The 20416-nt window shown below is 48.2% G+C and overlaps 1 protein-coding gene across 4 annotated transcripts in view; it reads right to left on the minus strand.

Annotated features, from left to right (window-relative positions):
• Nucleotides 1-20416, minus strand: part of swt1 (SWT1 RNA endoribonuclease homolog) — a 170491-nt gene that overhangs the window by 18704 nt on the left and 131371 nt on the right. For 3 of the 4 annotated variants that reach the window (XM_070887168.1, XM_070887166.1, XM_070887167.1), the window contains exons 17-18: nt 17752-17830; nt 17426-17493 (exon numbers count right to left, since the gene is read on the minus strand). The exons of the other annotated variant lie outside the window; for it this stretch is intronic. In XM_070887168.1, coding sequence (XP_070743269.1) covers nt 17426-17493; nt 17752-17830 — 147 coding nt within the window. The remainder of the gene's footprint in view (nt 1-17425; nt 17494-17751; nt 17831-20416) is intronic. 4 annotated transcript variants of the gene reach the window in all.

Below are 20416 nucleotides of genomic sequence, written 5' to 3' on the forward strand. Positions count from 1 at the left end.
TCACAATATGGTTGAATTTGTAATACAGATTGAGCATGAGGAAGTTGTGTCAGAAACGAGCGTACTATGCTTAAACAAAGGGGACTACAGTGCGATGAGGGCAGAGTTGGCTAAAGTAGACTGGAAACAAGGACTAAACGGTGGCACAATTGAGGAACAGTGTAGGACTTTTAAGGAGCTCTTTTATAGTGCGCAACAAAAATATATTCCAGTGAAGAAGGGCGGCAAGAGAAGCGATAACCAGCCGTGGATAACCAAGGAAATAAAGGTAAGTATCAAATCAAAGACCAATGCGTCAAAGGTGGCCAAGGTTAGTGGGAAACTAGAGGATTGGGAAAATTTTAAGCAACAGCAAAGAATGACTAAAAAAGCAATAAAGAAAGGGAAGATAGATTACGAAGGTAAACTTGCGCAAAACATAAAAACAGATAGTAAAAGCTTTTACAGATATATAAAACGGAAAAGAGTGACGAAAGTAAATGTTGGTCCCTTAGAAGATGAAAAGGGGGATTTAATAATGGGAAATGTGGAAATGGCTGAGACCTTAAACAATTATTTTGCTTCGGTCTTCACAGTGGAAGATACAAAAACCATGCCAAAATTTGCAGGCCACAGGAATGTGGGAAGGGAGGACCTTGACACAATCACTATCACTCAGGGGGTAGTGCTGGACAGGCTAATGGGACTCAAGGTAGACAAGTCCCCTGGTCCTGATGAAATGCATCCCAGGGTATTAAAAGAGATGGCGGAAGTTATAGCAGATGCATTCGTTATAATCTACCAAAATTCTCTGGACTCTGGGGAGGTACCAGCGGATTGGAAAGCAGCTAATGTAATGTCACTGTTTAAAAAAGGGGGCAGGACAAAAGGCAGGTAACTACAGGCCGGTTAGTTTAACATCTGTAGTGGGGAAAATGCTTGAAACTATCATTAAGGAAGAAATAGCGGGACATCTAGATAGGAATAGTGCAATCAAGCAGACGCAGCATGGATTTATGAAAGGGAAATCATGTTTAACTAACTTACTGGAATTCTTTGAGGATATAACGAGCATGGTGGATAGAGGTGTACCGATGGATGTGGTGTATTTAGATTTCCAAAAGGCATTCGATAATGTGCCACACAAAAGGTTACTGCAGAAGATAAAGGTACGCGGAGTCAGAGGAAATGTATTAGCATGGATAGAGAATTGGCTGGCTAACAGAAGGCAGAGAGTCGGGAGAAATGGGTCCTTTTCCGGTTGGAAATCAGTGGTTAGTGGTGTGCCACAGGGATCGGTGCTGGGACCACAACTGTTTACAATATACATAGATGACCTGGAAGAGGGGACAGAGTGTAGTGCAACAAAATTTGCAGATGACACTAAGATTAGTGGGAAAGCGGGTTGTGTAGAGGACTCAGAGAGGCTGCAAGGAGATTTGGATAGGTTAAGCGAATGGGCTAAGGTTTGGCAGATAGAATACAATGTCGGAAAGTGTGAGGTCATCCACCTTGGGGGGGGGGGGGGGGGGGAAAAAACAGTAAAAGGGAATATTATTTGAATGGGGAGAAATTACAACATGCTGTGGTGCAGAGGGACCTGGGGGTCCTTGTGCATAAATCCCAAAAGGTTAGTTTGCAGGTGCAGCAGGTAATCAGGAAGGTGAATGGAATGTTAGCCTTCATTGCGAGAGGGATGGAGTACAAAAGCAGGGAGGTTTTGCTGCAACTGTATAAGGTATTGGTAATGCCGCACCTGGAGTACTGCGTGCAGTTTTGGTCACCTTACTTAAGGAAGGATATACTAGCTTTGGAAGGGGTACAGAGACGATTCACTAGGCTGATTCCAGAAATGAGGGGGTTACCTTATGATGATAGATTGAGTAGACTGGGTCTTTACTCCTTGGAGTTCAGAAGGATGAGGGGTGATCTTATAGAAACATTTAAAATAATGAAAGGGATAGACAAGATAGAGGCAGAGAGGTTGTTTCCATTGGTAGGGGAGATTAGAACTAGGGGGCACAGCCTCAAAATACAGAGGAGCCAATTCAAAACCGAGTTGAGAAAGAATTTCTTCTCCCACAGGGTTGTGAATCTGTGGAATTCTCTGCCCAAGGAAGCAGTTGAGGCTAGCTCATTGAATGTATTCAAGTCAAAGATAGATAGATTTTTAACCAATAAGGGAATTAAGGGTTACGGGGAGAGGGCAGGTCAATGGAGCTGAGTCCACGACCAGATCAGCCATAATCTTATTGAATGACGGAGCAGGCTCGAGGGGCTAGATGGCCTACTCCTGTTCCTAATTCTTATGTTCTTATGTTCTTATATAAGTGTAGATTTTTGTACGCTCAGAAAAACCTTGTCTACACTTAGAAAATCAGGCGTAGGTTACAAATCAGGCGTAGGGAATGGGGGGGGGGGGTGGTTTAAAGGGAAGTTTACAAACATTAAACACTTCAGTTTTACAAATAAAGAGCCATCATCAATAATAAATGATAAAATCATCAATAAATCAACCAATAAATCAATCAAAAAAAATTAATAAGAAATAATTTTTAAAAAATCAATAAATAAAACATTTTCTACTTCCCGACTGCAGCACCGGGAGCCCTCCAACAGCGTGCTGGGTTGCCCCTCCAGTGTGTCTCTGTCAGTGTCTGTGTGTGTCTCTCACTCTCTGTCGGTCAGTGTCTGTGTTTCTGACAGCGAGGGGAGGGGGGTAGAGGGGGAAGGGGGAGGGAAGGGGGAGGGAAGGAGGAGGGACGGGGGAGGGACGGGGGAGGGACGGGTGAGACGGGGGAGGGAAGGGTGAGACGGGGGAGGGACGGGTGAGACGGGGGAGGGAAGGGTGAGACGGGGGAGGGAAGGGTGAGACGGGGGAGGGAAGGGTGAGACGGGGGAGGGAAGGGTGAGACGGGGGAGGGAAGGGTGAGACGGGGGAGGGAAGGGTGAGACGGGGGAGGGAAGGGTGAGACGGGGGAGGGAAGGGTGAGACGGGGGAGGGAAGGGTGAGACGGGGGAGGGAAGGGTGAGACGGGGGAGGGAAGGGTGAGACGGGGGAGGGAAGGGTGAGACGGGGGAGGGAAGGGTGAGACGGGGGAGGGAAGGGTGAGACGGGGGAGGGAAGGGTGAGACGGGGGAGGGAAGGGTGAGACGGGGGAGGGAAGGGTGAGACGGGGGAGGGAAGGGTGAGACGGGGGAGGGAAGGGTGAGACGGGGGAGGGAAGGGTGAGACGGGGGAGGGAAGGGTGAGACGGGGGAGGGAAGGGTGAGACGGGGGAGGGAAGGGTGAGACGGGGGAGGGAAGGGTGAGACGGGGGAGGGAAGGGTGAGACGGGGGAGGGAAGGGTGAGACGGGGGAGGGAAGGGTGAGACGGGGGAGGGAAGGGTGAGACGGGGGAGGGAAGGGGGAGACGGGGGAGGGAAGGGTGAGACGGGGGAGGGAAGGGGGAGACGGGGGAGGGAAGGGGGAGACGGGGGAGGGAAGGGGGAGGGAAGGGGGAGACGGGGGAGGGAAGGGGGAGGGAAGGGGGAGACAGGGGAGGGAAGGGGGAGACGGGGGAGGGAAGGGGGAGACGGGGGAGGGAAGGGGGAGACGGGGGAGGGAAGGGGGAGACGGGGGAGGGAAGGGGGAGACGGGGGAGGGAAGGGGGAGACGGGGGAGGGAAGGGTGAGACGGGGGAGGGAAGGGTGAGACGGGGGAGGGAAGCGGGAGACGGGGGAGGGAAGCGGGAGACGGGGGAGGGAAGCGGGAGACGGGGGAGGGAAGCGGGAGACGGGGGAGGGAAGCGGGAGACGGGGGAGGGAAGCGGGAGACGGGGGAGGGAAGGGGGAGACGGGGGAGGGAAGGGGGAGACGGGGGAGGGAAGGGGAGACGGGGGAGGGAAGGGGAGACGGGGGAGGGAAGGGGGAGACGGGGGAGGGAAGGGGGAGACGGGGGAGGGAAGGGGGAGACGGGGGAGGGAAGGGGGAGACGGGGGAGGGAAGGGGGAGACGGGGGAGGGAAGGGGGAGACGGGGGAGGGAAGGGGGAGACGGGGGAGGGAAGGGGGAGACGGGGGAGGGAAGGGGGAGACGGGGGAGGGAAGGGGGAGACGGGGGAGGGAAGGGGGAGACGGGGGAGGGAAGGGGGAGACGGGGGAGGGAAGGGGGAGACGGGGGAGGGAAGGGGGAGACGGGGGAGGGAAGGGGGAGACGGGGGAGGGAAGGGGGAGACGGGGGAGGGAAGGGGGAGACGGGGGAGGGAAGGGGAAAGAGAGGAGAAGGGGGGAAGAGAGGAGAAGGGGGGGAAGAGAGGAGAAGGGGGGGAAGAGAGGAGAAGGGGGGGAGAGCAGAAGGGGGGGGGAGAGCAGAAGGGGGGGGAGAGCAGAAGGGGGGGGGAGAGCAGAAGGGGGGGGGGAGAGCAGAAGGGGGGGGGAGAGCAGAAGGGGGGGGGAGAGCAGAAGGGGGGGGAGAGCAGAAGGGGGGGGGAGAGCAGAAGGGGGGGGGAGAGCAGAAGGGGGGGGGAGAGCAGAAGGGGGGGGGAGAGCAGAAGGGGGGGGAGAGCAGAAGGGGGGGAGAGCAGAAGGGGGGGAGAGCAGAAGGGGGGGGAGAGCAGAAGGGGGGGGAGAGCGGAAGGGGGGGAGAGCGGAAGGGGGGGAGAGCGGAAGGGGGGGGAGAGCAGAAGGGGGGGGAGAGCAGAAGGGGGGGGAGAGCAGAAGGGGGGGGAGAGCAGAAGGGGGGGGAGAGGGGAGGAGAAGGGGGGGGGAGAGGGGAGGAGAAGGGGGGGAGAGGGGAGGAGAAGGGGGGGAGAGGGGAGGAGAAGGGGGGGGAAGAGGGGAGGAGAAGGGGGAGGAGAGGAGAAGGGGGAGGGGAGAGGAAAGGAGAAGGGGGGGGATGAGAAGGGGAAGGGGGGGGATGGGAAGGGGAAGGGGGGGGATGAGAAGAGGAACGGGGGGATGAGAAGGGGAACGGGGGGATGAGAAGGGGAACGGGGGGATGAGAAGGGGAACGGGGGGATGAGAAGGGGAAGTGGGGATGAGAAGGGGAAGGGGGGGATGAGAAGGGGAAGGGGGGGATGAGAAGGGGAAGGGGGGGATGAGAAGGGGAAGGGGGGGATGAGAAGGGGAAGGGGGGGATGAGAAGGGGAAGGGGGGGATGAGAAGGGGAAGGGGGGGGATGAGAAGGGGAAGGGGGGATGAGAAGGGGAAGGGGGGATGAGAAGGGGAAGGGGGGATGAGAAGGGGAAGGGGGGATGAGAAGGGGAAGGGGGGATGAGAAGGGGAAGGGGGGATGAGAAGGGGAAGGGGGGATGAGAAGGGGAAGGGGGGATGAGAAGGGGAAGGGGGGATGAGAAGGGGAAGGGGGAATGAGAAGGGGAATGAGAAGGAGAAGGGGGGGGGAGAAGGAGAAGGGGGGGGGAGAAGGAGAGGGGGTGAGGAGAAGGAGAAGGGGGAGAGAAGGAGAGGGGGGAGAGGAGGAGAGGGCGAGGGGGGAGAAGGAGAAGGGTGGGGGGGGGCAGAAAGAGAAGGGGGGGGGGGAGGAGGAGAAGGTGGGGGCTGAACGCGCCAGGCCCAGGACTTCGGGCAGGGCCCGTCCCCAGCACCAGATTTACAGGTAGGTGGTGTTGGGTCGGCGCGCGGGGGGGGGGGGCGGAGGGATGTCGGTGTGTCCGGGGGGGGGTAGTCGGGAACACGGGTCGGGTCGGGGGTGGGGGGGCAGAGGGAGGTCGGGTCGGGTCGGTTCTTGTCGGGGGCGGGGGGAGGGAGGTCAGGTTGGTTCGGGTGGGCGGGGTCGGGAGCGCAGGTCGGGTCGGGAGGAAGCAGGAGCTGGGCGTGGGAGGCAGCCTTATGCACGCAGCCCCAGTGAGGCCATTCGGCCAGGGCTAGGGGCTGCATGCTTCGGGGCCCCTCCCACACAGTTTTGGGCACCTGGAGCTACTGCACATGCGCGCCCACTGTAGTACGCATGTGCAGAGGTCCCACACCACTGTTTTCAGCGCATGGGACCTAGCTCTGCCCGCCACAGCTCGTGCTGCGCCGCGCCCGGCTCCAGAGGACCAGCAGGGAGGCGGAGAATCTACATTTTTTTTAGGCGCACTTTGTGGCGCGAAAAACGGGCGTCCAGGTCGGGGCTGCGCCGTTCTAGGCACGGCCCGAAACTTGGACCCATAGAAACTACTGAACTGCAGTGGAATGTCATCAAATGGTAATAGATGGATTATATGGGTTTAAATAACAGGATAAAGCATTTTCATTTTAACCTGAACATCACTCATATATACTAATCCATGCACCAACAAAGTACTGTGCAGAAATTTTCAGCTCCAATTATAATGTTGCCTACACTCAAGATTTCATTAACAATTTATTAATTTAGCATTATTTGCTGAATCGTACAGATTATCCTATCAGCAACAGGTGAAACATCTATTAGATAGAACATGGTGCATGTGGGAATTTTATTACTAAACACGTCATTCCTGCGTAATGTAGGTGCAGCTGCAAGCAAATGAGATTGTGCAAATAAACTTTTACAAATCGGCTATTTAAAGCATGTGTATGCAAACTTAAAATAGTTTCTAACAGAAATAATTCTGCCATCATAACACCATTTAGAAATGAGTACCTAGTGAGCCACCCAGCAGGGAGGTCACAGGTTCAATCTGCAGTCTGTGCAGAGTTAGCTGATCTCAGCCCAGGTAGCATGGGGTACAAATGGTCTCAATGTCACAGGACTAGGCAGGGGGATCAGAGTGTGGTGGGAAATCATCTCCAGTTCTGTGTAAAAATAGGAGACTTGGTGTTTATAATGTCGAATACTGTGGAAATCCACGCTTGCTCTATACGAAGATTAAAATAAATACATATAATTTACACAGGGAATTGATTTGCAGTACACTGGAATTTGCACCTCTACTAGTTTTAGGTGCAAAGAAAGCGCAGTTTCCGAACAGCAGTATATGAGATATTACTGCATCACTTAAAGATACAGTGTTACAGAGAAGCAGTCAGTTTTATTGACAGGCTTACTGGCGAATTACTACACAAGGAAATCAATGCTTCTGGCTGTGGATTCAATATGCTACATGTGCAGACAGCTGGAGGCCTGGATCTGGAAATTAAAAATTAAAGTCAGTTTTGCAGTTAGAAGTTGTGTGAAAGAAAGATAATGCCAAAAAGACGTTAGTCAGCCCATGAGGGGGACAGGACACGTGGTTTATTCTTCTTCTTCCTCTATGTTTTTGAGGATAGAAGTGAAATTGAGTTAAGTTAAGTGGAATTTGTTTTGACTGTTACCCTGTACACTTACTATCTGTGAAATAAAGCTGCTTAATAATTTCTACCCACCTCCTTTCACCACATGTTTCAGTCCACCAGAAATGCACGTTATCACAATTGTTACACCCCTAGGTTACACTATTCTATTGTTAGATATTGGGGAGCATTGCATACTCTTTAAACTTAAGACACCCAGACCACTAACTGGAGTGACCAACATCTGGGGTACAGATACACAAATCACCAAAAGTAGTGACACAGGTTAATAAGGCCATAAAAAAGCAAATCAAGCACTAGGGTTCATTTATCTTGGTTAGACCACACAACTGTGCATAGTTCAGGTCTTCATATTATAAAAAGGACATAGAGGCACTGGAGAAGGTGCAAACAGATTTATTGGGATGAAACTAGATGAAAGAGGTTATACCAAGAAAAGAGAAGACTGAGGAAAGACCTGATAGAGGACTTTAAAATTATAAAAAGAGTTTGATAGGGTAGATGTGGAGAAAATGTTTCCACCTACGGGGAGACCAGAACTAGGGGCGATAAATATAAGGTAGTCATAAGAACATAAGAATTAGGAACAGGAGTAGGCCATCTAGCCCCTCGAGCCTGCTCCGCCATTCAACAAGATCATGGCTGATCTGGCCGTGGACTCAGCTCCACTTACCCGCCCTCTCCCCGTAACCCTTAATTCCCTTATTGGTTAAAAATCTATCTGTGACTTGAATACATTCAATGAGATAGCCTCAACTGCTTCCTTGGGCAGAGAATTCCACAGATTCACAACCCGCTGGGAGAAGAAATTCCTTCTCAACTCGGTTTTAAATTGGCTCCCCCGTATTTTGAGGCAGTGCCCCCTAGTTCTAGTCTCCCCTACCAGTGGAAACAACCTCTCTGCCTCTGTCTTGTCTATCCCTTTCATGATTTAAAATGTTTCTATAAAATCATCCCTCATCCTTCTGAACTCCAACGAGTAAAGACCCAGTCTACTCAATCTATCATCATAAGGTAACCCCCTCATCTCCGGAATCAGCCTAGTGAATCGTCTCTGTACCCCCTCCAAAGCCAGTATATCCTTCCTTAAGTAAGGTGACCAAAACTGCACGCAGTACTCCAGGTGCGGCCTTACCAATACCCTATACAGTTGCAGCAGGACCTCCCTGCTTTTGTACTCCATCCCTCTCGCAATGAAGGCCAACATTCCATTCACCTTCCTGATTACCTGCTGCACCGGCAAACTAAATTTTTGGGATTCATGCACAAGGACCCCCAGGTCCCGCTGCACCGAAGCATGTTGTAATTTCTCCCCATTCAAATAATATCCCCTTTTACTGTTTCCCCCCCCCCCCCCCCCCCCAAGGTGGATGACCTCACACTTTCCGACATTGTATTCCATCTGCCAAACATTAATTAGCCCATTCGCTTATCCTATCCAAATCTCTTTGCAGCCTCTCTGTGTCCTCTACACAACCCGCTTTCCCACTAATCTTAGTGTCATCTGCAAATTTTGTTGCACTACACTCTGTCCCCTCTTCCAGGTCATCTATGTATATTGTAAACAGTTGTGGTCCCAGCACCGATCCCTGTGGCACACCACTAACCACCGATTTCCAACCGGAAAAGGACCCATTTCTCCCGACTCTCTGCTTTCTGTTAGCCAGCCAATTCTCTATCCATGCGAATACATTCCCTCTGACTCCGCGTACCTCTATCTTCTGCAGTAACCTTTTGTGTGGCACCTTATCGAATGCCTTTTGGAAATCTAAATACACCACATCCATCGGTACATCTCTATCCACCATGCTCGTTATATCCTCAAAGAATTCCAGTAAATTAGTTAAACATGATTTCCCCTTCATGAATCCATGCTGCGTCTGCTTGATTGCACTATTCCTATCTAGATGTCCCGCTATTTCTTCCTTAATGATAGTTTCAAGCATTTTCCCCACTACAGATGTTAAACTAACCGGCCTATAGTTACCTGCCTTTTGTCTGCCCCCTTTTTTTAAACAGAGACGTTACATTAGCTGCTTTCCAATCCGCTGGTACCTCCCCAGAGTCCAGAGAATTTTGGTCGATTATAACGAATGCATCTGCTATAACTTCTGCCATCTCTTTTAATACCCTGGGATGCATTTCATAAGGACCAGGGGACTTGTCTACCTTGAGTCCCATTAGCCTGTCCAGCACTACCCCCTGAGTGATAATGATTGTCTCAAGGTCCTCCCTTCCCACATTCCTGTGACCAGCAATTTTTGGCATGGTTTTTGTGTCTTCCACTGTGAAGACCGAAGCAAAATAATTGTTTACGGTCTCAGCCATTTCCACATTTCCCATTATTAAATCCCCCTTCTCATCTTCTAAGGGACCAACATTTACTTTCGTCACTCTTTTCCGTTTTATATATCTGTAAAAGCTTTTACTATCTGTTTTTATGTTTTGCACAAGTTTACCTTCGTAATCTATCTTTCCTTTCTTTATTGCTTTTTTAGTCATTCTTTGCTGTTGTTTAAAATTTTCCCAATCCTCTAGTTTCCCACTAACCTTGGCCACCTTATACGCATTGGTCTTTGATTTGATACTCTCCTTATTAGTCACTAATAAATCAATAAGGGAATTCAGAAGAAAATTCTTTATCCAGAGCGGTTAGAATGTGGAACTCGCTACCACAAGTAGCAGCAGAGGCGAATAGCCTAGATGCACTTAAGGGGAAGCTAGGTAAGGGCATGAGGGAGCAAGGAATGGAAGGTTGTGTTGATGGGGTTCAATGAAGAAGGGGAGGGAGAAGGCTCATGTGGAGCAAGGACATGTTGTGCCCAATGATCTGTTTTTGTGCTGTAAACACTTTGGGCTGGAATTTCATGCAGTACCTCCACCGCCCATTTCTCGGCGGTAACCACAGATTGTGTTTTTAGCACTGCCGGAATACCGCTAAGAACGAAGGCCACTAGTTTCATCAAAAGTTGGCCAGCAGTAGCGGTGCGTCCGGCAGTGGTGGCATTCATAGTCGTGGAAGACTGGAGTCTGAGAAAAACGGGCCTTCTGCACATGCGTGATTTTTTTTTTCTCAAACTCAACGTTTTTCTGGCCATTCGGGATCAGGGGTTGACCGCGCATGCATAATCCCCGGGCTGTGTTGCGGTCATGTAATGTTATGTCAATATAATATAATGTAATGCTGGGATAATTTAATGTAGTATCATGCAGTTTCTGTGCATTCGGGTTAGGTAATTTCATGCAGTGTCTCTCAGCGACATATAATGCAGTAGTGGTGCTCCTCTAAATAAGCCTGCACTACGTTACCATACTCATGTCACCCTGACCCCTCCTCTGCTCCTAACCACTCATATGTTTTCTAGTTGCACAAGGAGTCGCATACGCTCCAGTGCACCACGGGAGCCTCCACCTCCATCAGGCACTATTGGCTGTCTGAGGACAAGTTGCAAGAGGGGCACCCGGAGGACCTTCTCCAAGCAGTTGTGATCAGGCAGGGGGGAGGGGGGTGGGGGGGAGATTTCACAAGCAGCTGAGGAGGTAGTGGAGGAAGTTATTTTGGGCTCCGATATTTACCTGCGGCTACCACCTCTTCGTCGGGATCCATTTTTCTTGAGTTTCCCCATTCAGAAGTAGCGGGACCAAGCGGTGTGCAGCAGTGCACCCAGAGTGTTGAAGCCCATATGCCGCATCCGCGGAGGTTGATCCGGCAAAGTAGGTATGCTCCGAGACAGGCAGATACCAACCTGGATATGGTTGGACTATCTAGGGCGAGCGTCGATGTAGGTCAAGAGCTCCTCCAGGCCATGGGTGGAATAGCTGGGAACATCGGTGTACAATCCGCAGGGCAATCGGAAGACATGGCGAAGCTGATTGCGGCGGTGCAGCAAAACACAGAGTCCGTCAATGCCATGCGGCAATTGATGGTCTCGGCATTTGGCACTGCACCCCACAGTGTCATACCACCCGGGCAGACAGCATCCGAGGGTCGGGAGATAGATCTATCTTCCGACTCAGAAGCCGGGTCCTCCACACCCCGAGCTTCTCCAGTACACCCACACAAGGTGCTGCCATTGCCGAACACCCAACAGCAGCAGGGCTCTTGATGCCTTGCTGCACAATGTCCTGGGCCCAATGCGGGTTGGGGTAATGGGAAGAAATTGGGGGTAAGGATCGGCGGGGGGGGGGGGGGGGGGGGGGGAGGCGGTGGGAGTGGTGACCGCAGGTAAAATTGGTGTTTGGTGCGGGGTGGTGTAGGTTGTTTTTTGTTATTGTCCTCATTGCTATTGTTATTGGGGGATGTTAGTTTTGTTATTGTTCTTGTTACTGTTGCTACTGTTATTGTTTGTTCAAAAATTTTATTTTTATTTATACATTTTATTTTTAAAAATTATTAACTTTAATTTTTCAAAGTTTTACAAAATTTCAAATTTTATAAAAATCTTTTTATTCAACTAAACCAATGTACAGTGTCTCACTCGTTTTTAGAAAATGAGGGGTAACAGTCATTTTAAGGGTTGCATATAGTGGCCAGACAAAGGTGAAACGCAAGTCTCGCCATTCAAACAAAGCATTCATTTATGAGCAGCTGATGTTGCAGTTTTGCAGTCACAAAAGCTCCACGAGGCAGGGCGATGTGCACACAGTCTATGGCACCCTGAACCTTGGGGAAGTCAGCAATTCGTGCAAAACCTAAAGCCCTCTTACTCTGTGCATCCCTGGTCATTGGGAAGTTTATAAAGTCCATTCTGCGTGCGTATAGTGCATCAATTACCTGGCGAATGTAGCAATGTGTGGCGTGCTGAGAGATGCAGCATATGTCCCCAGTTGATGCCTGAAAGGAGCCGGATGCATAGAAGGCAAGTGCCGCAGTCACCTTCACCTCAATGGGCAGTGCGATCCTGTTGGTGCTGGTAGGCTGCAGGTCTGCCTTTATGAGCTGGTATATCTCATTGATCACCTCTTTTCGGAAGTGCCTTCTAACGCACTGTGTATCAGACATGTGCAGGTATGAACACTTCTCCCATAAAATTTGTTGGGGGTAAGGCCTCCTCCTCCTCCTCAAAAGTCTGTGACCTCTTTGATTAAGCACATAGTGCACTTCAATAAACCTTCTTCCAGCTCTATTCTGCATCATATAAGTAGTCAGCAATATTGGCAGAGAAATTACAAGCCCCATTCCTTTAAATGTCCTCAAGTATCCTCAAATAACCACAAATGTCCTTTAAATTTACTCCACTGTGCTCAGATACTCTCAAATAGCTTCAAATACTCTTTAAATTTTACACTCAAAAAACTATTAGGCTCTCACTAACCTCAATCAGCCTTCTTTCAAGATCCGATTTTCAAAATGGTGTCCCCACCGCTGGGTTCTGATCAAGTAAGACCCAAGTTTTCTGGGCGGTATTTTAGTCCGGCGGTAAAAATGGTGGATTTGATGAACTTACCACTGGCTGTATTTTTGGGCGGTATTTCGGCATTGCACACTGAATTATGTCAAAATAACTGAAAGAAATGGGCGGACGGTATTGTTTACCGCCGGCGGTAAATGACTGATGAATTTAATGCCGCCGATATTTGGGTGGTAATTTCTACTTTGGGCAGCATTTCAGGACTAAACTGTTTTCTGGGTTAAACGAGCGGTAAATGGGCAGAAAGTTGATGAATTTCCAGCCCGATGGAGGCGTGTTTGGTGACAGATCGGAAGGGAAAAAAGATTTCTGACACTGGGTTGGGAACCCACTGTTATCCTGCCACCACAATACTTTCCCAGATGTTGGGTCTGTCAGGGCTGAACAGACCCGTTACGCAGTGGCAGGGGAAACAATTTAGGTCATTATGACCTTGTTAACAGTTCATTAAACAGTATTTTGAGCTCACTGTACCATTTTACGAGGTCGCCCTCGGGGATCACGTCAGGTAAGGAGGTCACGACTTGAATCAGCATGGAATCATCTCATTACTTGACAGCTGCAAATGTGCTATAAAAGCTCCCATCGCGTAACTGTTCACTTTCCAAGCTCAGAAGCTGTTATTTACTGCATTTGGAAGACAGGTTGAGCTTTATGCAGGTTGCAAGTGTTTACTTTCCAGTGTCTCCTCATTGGAACTGCTCTCACCACTGACCGATCACTTCTGTCATCTCAAGTTCATATGCCATCTATTACATCAGCATCGGTGCCCTGCAAACTATCTCACCTTGGTCCTCAGAATCCCATCAAGGTCAGCCCCCACACCAGGAGCACCAAATACCAAACTTTTCTGCAAGCAAATGATGCTGCACAGGTCACAGGGCATCAGCACCCAACCACATTGCTGCCAGGAGGCCCGGGATGGCCTCACCATAGAGGGACTGACTTCACTTGATGCTGTACACCTTGGCTGCCACATGATGTGCCAGGTTGGCACCACCCCGCACCATACCTAGCCATTCCTTTCATAATCATCACCATTGCGAGGGGTGGGAGTACTGTTATGTCTCACCATTCACTGCAACTCACTAAGCACTTTCAAAGCTGCACACAAATCTGTCCAAGAACACAGTGTTGAAAATAAAGATTTCAATGTTTGACAGCTCATTAACCGAAACTTCACATCAACATTGGCTAAAACACCCAAGTGCATTGTTAGTTGGTATGATTGGACTAGGATAAGTGTAAGGGGTAGCTAGTGAGATAGGGAAGTGATGATGTAGATAGAGGAATGGGTGGAGGTGCAAGCTAAGTTTTTAAAAATTCATTCCTGGGATGTGGGTGTTGCTGGCAAGGTGAGCATTTATTGCCCATCCCTAATTGCCCTTGAGACGATTGTGGTTAATCTCCTTCTTGAATCTCTGCAGTCCATGTGGTGAAGGTACTCTCAAAGTACGGTTGGGGAGAAAGTTCCAGGATTTTGACCAAGCGACAATGAAGAAACGGTGATAAATTTCCAAGTCAGGATGGTGTGTGAGACTTGGAGGGGAACGTGGAGTTGATGTTGTTCCCATGCACCTGCTTGATGCCACAGTATTTATGTGGCTGGTCCAGTTAACTTTCTGGTCAATGGTGACTCCCAGGATGTTGACGGTGGGGGATTCGGCGATGGCAATGTCATTGAATGTCAAGGGGCGGTGGTATACTCTCACTTGAAGAAGATAGTCATTTCCTGGCACTTGTGTGGCGTGAATGTTACTTGCCACTTATCAGCCCAAGCCTGAATGTTGTCCAGGTCTTGCTGCATGCAGACATGGACTGCTCCATTATCTGAGGAGTTGCGAATGGCATTGAACACTCTGCAGTCATCAGCGAATCTCCCCACTTCTGACCTTATGATGGCGGGAAGGTGAAGCAGCTAATGATGGTTGGCCCTAGGACACTGCTCTGAGGAACTCCTGCAGCGATGTCCTGGGGCTGTGATGATTGACTTTCAACCACCGCTATTTTCTTCCTTTGTGCTAGGTGTGACTCCAGCCAGTGGAGAGTTTACCCTCTGATTCCCACTGACCAGTTTTACTTGGGCTCCTTGATGCCGCACTCGGTCAAATGCTGCCTCGATGTCAAGGGCAGTCATTCTCGCCTCACCTCGAGAATTCAGCTCCTCTGTCCATGTTTGGACCAAGGCTGTGATGAGGTCTGAAGCTGAGTGGTCCTGGCGGAATCCAAACTGGTGCGAGTAAGAATGTGCAGGAGTAGGGTTGGGAAGGCAGTGATGAGTGGCACAGCAGGATGAGGTTGAGTGTGGCTTTCTATAGCATTGCGTGATCTACTGAGATTTGCGCCACTGCAGCCTGGTCCTCCTGACAAAATCCCTGCTTATGCTCTCCTGTGCAATCAGGTTACTTTGGTCTCCTGGGGAGGTCTCTTCCGCCCATGGGAAGGGAAGAGAACCTTCCTACGTGCTGTGACTCCCTTTATAAGCATATGGAGGGAGTCATTGGAGAGCCTTTGCGCAGCCCTGCACCTCTGTGCAGTGCTCGTCAGTGTTTGCAGCATCTCAATGTTGTAGAACACTGACAGCACAATTCTCAAACTAAATTTGTGCATGGTCCCTTTAAAGAAATTGGCTGATGACGCATCATCAGACCAGCTTCCTTCAATTGGTTGGGAAACATGCTGGGCAGGCTTAACAATGCCCAATCATGGTAAAATCATTCTGGACAGCGTGCTGGAGCCAGCAGTGAGGTCGGGACCCGCCACCGACTTCGCCTGCTACGAACCCGCCGAAGTAGGGGAAATTGCGGCCTATGTAACCATGTAATACTGAGGAAGTGCTGCACGGTCGCAGGATGAGACATAAACTGAAACACCTGTTCTGATTGTTCAAGAGATTGTAAAAGAACCCATGGCCCTATTAAAAGCAGAACTGAGAGTTCTCTGGTGTCATTGCCATCTTTCCTTGTTCAACCAACACCACCAAAAACATATTCATTGGCCATTCATTTCATTTATTGTTTGTGGTTTCCTGACATATGGAAATTAGCTGCCATGCTTGTCTACATGACAAAAATGATTGCAGTGCAAAAGCAATTAGTAGGTTGTGAAGCTTCAACATGTCCTGAGGATATGATCAGAGGCTATAAAAATACAAGTCCTTACTTACATTTCTTATGACCAAATACTACTGAAACTTTAAGAAACCAAATTATGCATAAAGTTAAATTAGACATAAATGTAATGATAAAACACAAATAGAAATGAGCTTCAGTGCTCAAATGAAAACTGAAAATGTTGAACAACACTACAGCAATAAAAGAACAAACTCAGATTAAAGCACGGACAGGTTGTCACCTACAATTCCTGTCTATTTGCGATGGGAGCTTCAGATGTGTATCCCAGGGCAAATATGGCCAAAACCTCTTCTGTCTCGCAACCGCCTGAAATCTGAACGGTAGAGGGACAAATAACATCCCCTCGTCCTTTCTAGTCTACTCTTAATGCACATTAAATGGATTCAGTATCTGAGCCTCACATATCCTTTTAATCCCGAGGTTGTCTGCATGCCATGAAAATAACATTGTGATGCCCATAGTGTACCTTATTAAGTGATGCATTTTAGAGATATAATTAATAGAAACATGAGGTCTGTACTGCTCTGTACAGCAAACTATTTTAGAACAGTAGAACTCTGTACCAAATTAAGAACTGGAACAAAAATACAAATTTTAATCAGAGAACATCAGAAGTATTGTTTTACAGTACAGGACAATTCTTTAATTCTAGTTCATCATATAATGCATATTTATGAACTGGGCAACAGAGTGAATTGGCACATTGTACTTTTTCCCCCGTGACCCAGCTTAGATTAATGAGATGAAAGTCGTCTCCTCTGCTGGTTGAATGTTTCCAATGAGTTTGGGCATTCCCAACCTAATTCATATTTGGCACAGGGCCAAAACACAAAATTCCCCACAAATTAACGTGAAACTGGCAATTTCAGAAAGCCGATGAAGTACAGCTAGTGTAGGAAGTGAAAAACATTTACTGGGACAAGTGGGAGTATCCGTAGCTTGGATTTAAAGTATATTGCTGGAGAAGAGTTACACTTGACCTTGATGCTGTCACTAGGTACCAAAAATGGAAAACTGTCCTTGTCCCCACAAACTACATCCTTTACTGGAATGCGATCTACAATTTCAAATTCCTATTTGTAACATGCGAGAGGTGTACAGAGACAGAGACTCAGATAGAGATATACACACAGACAGATAACCTGAATGCTGAGGAAGCTTCTGCGATCTGGATAAATTAGGGTCGGCTAATTCTCCACTTTTGTCAAGGATCTTAGAAACCCTTCATTCAGAATTTTACCATCCAGCATGTTTTTTTGTGATCACTTATGTCATATTTAAAACAAAGTTGGAAGCCAATGAAGTCTATTTGATTCATCTGAACCAACAACCATGAACTTGATTTTAGTCTTAAAGCCATTAATATTTTGTATGTAAATTATGAATGGCCCTGCACTTGAAGCTTGAATTTTAAACCAGCTTCTCCTTAACTGACCCAGTTCTGCGTGTTCTCTCCAAAGTTTTGAATAATGCATTAATGTAAAAAGGCTCTGCTCATGTACTAAATAAAGAAAAGCATTCACATATCAAAAGTGACATCACTGAAGTCAACAGTCATTTAGTGGCTCAATAGCATGCACAGTGAGATCAAATTGCACACGGCATGTTAGTTTACATTGTCAGACAAAACCAAGTTTGTAACTCACCTGTACTCTTCATGAGTAAAGCATTCATGCAAATCCTGTGCAGAGATCCTAGTAACAGAAATATTTGTCTGCATGGAAAAAGTAAATAAAATAACGGAATAAGGTTTCCTATAGTAATGAAAGTTAAACAGGTAAAATAGAAAACAAACAGAAACATGAGCAATCTCCATGATAAAATGTCTCATGCAAATAGGTATCAAGTAACTATTTGGTTTGCAGCAGCCTTTATTGTATCATTCAACGCAAAATGTAAGAAGTGAGTAACTAAGTGAACAGTAAGGTTTAAATATTCTAGCTATTTTCTGAAAGTTATTGTTATACAGTACCTCTTCATTATTGAGAAAGATGTACAGAATCTCTGTGAGCTTTTGAAAGTCTTGAACATTGCTATCAGATGACAAAATTCTGAAACAACAATCATAAACATCACATTAGATAAAGTCTAAGGGCCGACTATTAAACATGCTGCCCTCAAACAAACTCACCTCTGCGGCGAAGTAGAAATATGAAGAACAGTACTGGATGGATAGCACCACTTATCTTTTTGGATATTAAGGGAATCAAGAGATAAGGGGATAGTGCAGGAAAGTGGAGTTGAGGTACATCAGCAATGATCTCATTGATTGGTGGAGCAGGCTTGAGGGGCCGAATAACCTATTACTGCTCCTAATTCTTATGTTCTTATGTTCACCAGCTGAAAATATGAGGTCACTGGTTCTCTTAATAACTCATGCAATCAAAATAATTCCAAATTTAACCTTTTTATTGTAAAGCACCTTGGTGATTTTGCTACTAGTGACGAGAGTCTCTTTAATACACTGCATTCACAGCGATGTACAGCTGCCTGAGATTTGGGGTTTAATTTATTTTGTAATGTCAGTGCTGGGGAATGGAACATTTGTCCTCACCCAGTGTCCGCAATTAATCAAAAATCAGGTATATCAGATTATGTAGAATCATAGAATTTTACAGTACAGAAAGAGGCCATTGAACTCATCATTCGTATTGGATGTTTAAAAAAAAATCATCCACCTCATCCCATTTCTCTTCCCTTTCTCCATATCCTTTTACATTTTTGTTTTTCTTTTATATGCTTTTATGGATTCTGCTTCCACTGCAGTTTCTGCTAACGTATTCAATGTTTCAACAACCCTCTGCATGTAAATAATTTTCCTTTCATTCTTTTGGTGAGAATCTTAAATTTATGCTGCCGAGCTCCCAACTTACCAACAAGTAGAAATTTTTTTCTAATTACCTTATCAAAACCCTTCTTAATTCTGAACATCTCTATCAGAAGTATAGAGTAGTTATCTCGACACTACTTCAATAATGCACTTTAACCTCATCTTAAGAAGGGCATTTCCCACAGCATTGATTTTCCTGTGGCAGCGTTTCTGTTGCCGCTGCTGTTTTGGGGCCACATTGATGGAGATGACAGAGCAGATTAGGTGGTGGTCAGTCCAGCAGTTGTCAGCTCCTGTCATGGCGAGGGTGATGCGGATGTCCTTCCAGTCCCTTGCTCGTACGATGACGTAGTCTAGCAGATGCCAGTGCTTGGAGCGTGGGTGTTGCCATGAGGCCTTGTATTTGTCTCTCTGACGGAACAAGGTGTTGGTTATGACAACACCATGTTCTAAGCATTTTGTCAGGAGAAGGGTACCAGTGGAGTTGGCTTTCCCTACCTCATCTCTAGTGATCCCACCTCCCGAGAGGTCTGTGACTGAATTACAGTAAGCAGACGAAGCTTGCGTTTGCGCACTCAGAGGTCGAATTCCAAACCATCAACACCTTCACCGAAGCGTTCAAGAGTATGAGTCTTACACTAAATATCCGTAAGACAAAGGTTCTCTACCAACCTCCCCGACACACAGTACTGCCCTCCGATTATCAAGATCCATGATCAGTGGTATGGGATGGAAAATGGACCATTTTCCATACCTCGGGAGCCTACTGTCAACAAGGGCAGACGTCGATGAAGAAGTCCAACACAGCTTTCAGTGTGCCAGTACAGCCTTCGGTCGTCTGAGAAAGAGGGCGATTGAAGACCAGGACCTCAAACCCGGCACCAAGCTCATGGTCTACAGAGCAATAGTGATACCCGCCCTCCTATATGCTTCAGAGATGTGGACTATGTACAGCAGGCACCTCAAAGCACTGGAGAAGTACCACCAACGCCGCCTCCACAAGATCCTGCAAATCCATTGGCACAATAGACGCACCATGTTCTCGCTCAGGCCAACATTCCCAGCATCGAAGCATTGACCATACTCGCTCAGCTCCGATGGATGGGCCACATCGTCCGCATGCCCGATACTAGACTCCCAAAACAAGCGCTCTACTCAGAGCTCAGACATGGCAAGCGAGCCCCAGGTGGGCAGAGGAAACGCTTCCACGACACCCTCAAAGCTTTCTTGAAAAAGTGCAACATCCCCATCATGGATCTTGATAATTGGAGGGCAGTACTGTGTGGTGGGGGAGGTTGGTAGAGAACCTTTGTCTTACGGATATTTAGTGTAAGACTCATACTCTTGAACGCTTCGGTAAAGGTGTTGATGGTTTGGAATTCGACCTCTGAGTGGATGTTTCTTCTCCACTTTGAGCGGTCTTGGGAATCCCTGGCCCAAGACCGCTCAAAATGGAGGAGAAGCATCCGGGAAGGCGCCGAACACCGAGTCTCTTCATCAGGAGCATGCGGAAGCCAACGCAAACAGCGGAAGGAGCGCACGACAACTCAAGCACCTGCTCCTTCCCCCCCCCCCCCCCCACCCCCACCCACCCATCCCTCTAACCACCATCTGCCCCACCTGTGACAGAGACTGTAGGTCCTGCATGGGACTCATCAGTCGCCTGAGAACTCATTAGCGTGGAAGCAAATCATCCTCCACTCCGAGGGACTGCCTAAGATGAAGAAGATTTCCCACAATTACTATCCTTGCAGGGTAAGAACAACAATTTTCAGATTTTAAAAGAGAACTATTGTCAAAGTAACGA

Source organism: Pristiophorus japonicus, chromosome 8, assembly GCF_044704955.1.
Source record: "Pristiophorus japonicus isolate sPriJap1 chromosome 8, sPriJap1.hap1, whole genome shotgun sequence".
Classification (NCBI taxonomy): domain Eukaryota; kingdom Metazoa; phylum Chordata; class Chondrichthyes; family Pristiophoridae; genus Pristiophorus; species Pristiophorus japonicus.